Here is a 3,484-nt window from a genome sequence, read left to right on the forward strand (position 1 = left end):
AAGTTGTGACTGTGCTTCTTCCTTCAGCAAACCAAAAATAAGAGATACGAATACTAGATATTCTTCAGTTTAATTGGTTGTGAGACTAAAAGAAATGGGAAGTGTGGATGGGACAGGACCCAGAACTCAGAGGCTTTGAAATATCAAAACTTGTATTTAGCAAAAACTATCATCTGGTTAATCACCAGAATTGTCCCAGCCTTCAAAGTGGATTTCAGCTCTCTTGTTAAGTCAAAGGTAGAGTATAATAAATTCACCATGTACAAAGAAAGCAGTAATCAAAGGATTTAGGGCTTTGGTGATCAAAAGAAAAATCCTACAAAATGCATATGCATATGAATGCGCAAAACCGTACATGAGAACAATTCATAATTTACAGAAAGCCCTTTTGGAAACACGGCCTGAGATGTCTCATGGGACTTGTATGGAGCTCTCTACGTTTTCAGAGCATGGTGTAAATTGCAGTCACACTGAATTGAATGACACAACAGTGTAAGGACCCTGCGTACATGCGACAGAGCTCATAAATGCTCAGTTATAGTCCCTTAAAGGCACTGCAGTGCTTCTGACTACAGTGAGTCATTGATTCTTACAAATTTGATTTTTTAATTGAATTGTGACAAGTTCATATGTGAAGATTTTCTTAGAGATTTAACTCAATCTGATGCATGATTACGGAAAAAATAATGACTTTGCTACCTTCTCTTCATTCGCTGCCATTAGAGATTCTACCGCCTTCTTCATTTTCTGTACCTCTATATCTAAAAACACAATACAGTTCTCTAAGTCAATTTAAATAAGACATTGTAAGGAAACAAGAAAAACAAAAAACCTAGAAGCAACTCGGTAATATCTGAAAGTAAATTTACAAATTAAAAGACAAAACACAAGTCACTTAAATTCTATTTTAGATGGAAGTATATAGAAGAAAACCTTTTTTCTTCAAAACCTTTTTTCTGACATTTTTATCAGGGCAATTACAAAATTCAGGAAATTTCCTTCCCCAGCTCCCCAGCCTTAGGAAAATGGAAAAGTCAAGAGTAAAACTACTGCTTGACTTTCACTATCTCCATCTTTCAAATAATCAAATAATCGCACAACAAGAAGTCCAAAATATACAATACTACATTTGGAGTGCAATAAAACACATCCTCATTACAACAGTCAACAAACCCACCAAATGGCATCTCAAAAACCCACTATACAAAGCAATAGGATTAATGGATATGATGAAGAAAGCATTGTGCAGTGATGCTTAGTCTTAATTCAGTATGGATGTAGAAATGAGGACAGCACAATGGAATGATACAAGTATTTGCTGTGATGAGCAGTCATGCTATTATATATATTGTAGTTCAGACTTGGAAAAGGTCCCTAATACAGATGATGACAGTGTTCTGCGCTTCATCTATAATCCTTATTTACAAAGAAGTATAAATACATGGAAACACGTATGTTCTAACTAGGTTAGATTTTGGAGGTGTTCTGGACTAGAAATTCAAAAAGAATGGAAATAATCTCCATTTTTGCTAAAATTGCATAAATGAAGTAAACTTTAAATTTCATTACAAACATAGGCAAGGTGGCCAAATTCACAGGCAAGAAAGCATTTTACCTTGTTTTAACTTCCTAAAATTTCTTGGAAAACAAACGGAGTGGGAAGAACATTTACCTCCTTAATGAAATGCAAGAAGAAAACAAGCTGCCTGGCTGGCTTTCTAGATGAAAGACATTTAGACACATTGGGCTAAAACAACAACTGATCCAGTTCCAATGACTTTCACTCAGTTACGCTAACTGAAAATCTGGTTTACTGGATTGTGACTGCATTTCATTGAGAGGCAACTGTTTTGTGAGTCTCCATGAGACCAAATCTTTCTTTGCCTATCAGCTTTTCTTCAGAAAACTTTGTATTTCAAGTGTGCTATATCCACCCTTATTCTCAAATTTTACTGTAAGTGTAACTAAGGGTTATAGATGATGCAACCTAACAATGTTTGTTAAAGCAGTTTTGCAAACACATGCAGAAAGCTATTCTGGAAAGCACTTCTGAAATGCAAATGCTTGTGGAAATACACCAGAAACCTTACTTTTATCTTTGAGCTTCTTTTTACAATTTTCATCTGTGCAGGAAAATCCATTGGATTTGAAATTAGCATGAAGGTTATGACATTAAATAACTTTTAACACAATATTGATACTTAAGGAATCAACTATTCCTCACATATTATTGCAGAAGCAAGCGGTTCAACGTTTCAACCTGCACTCCCCCGGTGCTAACGTTCCTAATGACACAAAATAGTCTCACTGTTCTCATACACGGCTACCTGTCTCAAGGATATATTTTTCAACTGTATGTTTTCACTTGTAAAGCCTCAGAAAAGGCTTATGCCAATAGATTACTTTTAAGCTAACACTTTACTGGCAAAAGCCAGGTAAGTGATAACGTATGCGTATTTGTTCAGAAACCACAATTCAGCTAATGGGGCAGATAACCTGTGTTATCTGCAAACAGCATTACTTAATATTGGTTCAAGGCAGAAAAAACATGGTTCATCATGGCAGAAGATCTCCTGCTGAGCTATACTGAAAACTAAACTAAAGCTGAGAACCAGAGGGTAATGGAGTTCAACGTACACAGCAGCCCCCAGGAAGAAAAGCTCCATATAAGTAGTCATAAATGCAATAAAGTCAGAGCTTGTTCACATTTAAATGTTAAAAAAAAAAAAGAAGAATCATGGTTCAAAGTGGTGGTCACTTTTAGTGATCCCATGCAGTGTTTTTGAAAACAGATAATTTTATTAAATAAAACGTGACAATCTACACATAGCATTTTCCTCCTCAGGTCAGGGGAGGAGACTAATTAATCTCTTGTGGCTTTATTTTTCTAAAAACATATTTTAAAAGCACGATCTTAAAATCAGCAATAACTATCAGTGAGATATATTCAGAAGTGAAATTGCAGCAGATCAAAAAAGTCTGTGGAAAATTTTTGTGAGGCTTTAAAGAAAAATTTCTATTTTTAAATAAGTTCCTAAATCTAAGTTTCCCCCAAATAAATATTGATTTTGTTTCTTCTTTGCAAGCAAATAAAATAATTAGCTGATACGTAAAATTTCTGTGCTAATTCAAGCTTAATTAGGATTTAGACTTAACCAGTGTACAAACCCAGAACCAGTTCTCAATTTCACCTACTTATGGCTAGGTCCACACTGAAGATTTCCTGGTACGCATCATACTCTGGGTTTGCAGCATGGCTTTTCCCCTTCCTTACCAGTAAGGGGTGTACAAGCAAAGCCCAGCAGATACTGACACAGAAAGTTTCCTTCTCAGTATAATCTTTTTGGGGAACTTGTTGAAATTAGCTTAAGGATTTCTTTGCCAATATAAACCACATCTTTTGAGGCACTATGCAAGCCACGTAAAGAGCTAACTAGCGATTACTTAGGCTAGTTTAAAGTTGATCAAGAACTTGCTATGACAG

At 35.5% G+C, this 3,484-nt stretch overlaps 1 protein-coding gene across 1 annotated transcript in view; it reads right to left on the reverse strand.

Annotated features, from left to right (window-relative positions):
• Positions 1-3,484, reverse strand: part of LOC103924315 (liprin-beta-1-like) — an 84,112-nt gene that overhangs the window by 25,781 nt on the left and 54,847 nt on the right. Inside the window, exons 9-10 of the mRNA XM_009332809.1 lie at positions 2,091-2,123; positions 700-761 (exon numbers count right to left, since the gene is read on the reverse strand). Coding sequence (XP_009331084.1) covers positions 700-761; positions 2,091-2,123 — 95 coding nt within the window. The remainder of the gene's footprint in view (positions 1-699; positions 762-2,090; positions 2,124-3,484) is intronic.

This window comes from Pygoscelis adeliae, unplaced genomic scaffold (assembly GCF_000699105.1).
Source record: "Pygoscelis adeliae isolate BGI_AS28 unplaced genomic scaffold, ASM69910v1 Scaffold38, whole genome shotgun sequence".
Taxonomy (NCBI): Eukaryota; Metazoa; Chordata; class Aves; order Sphenisciformes; family Spheniscidae; genus Pygoscelis; species Pygoscelis adeliae.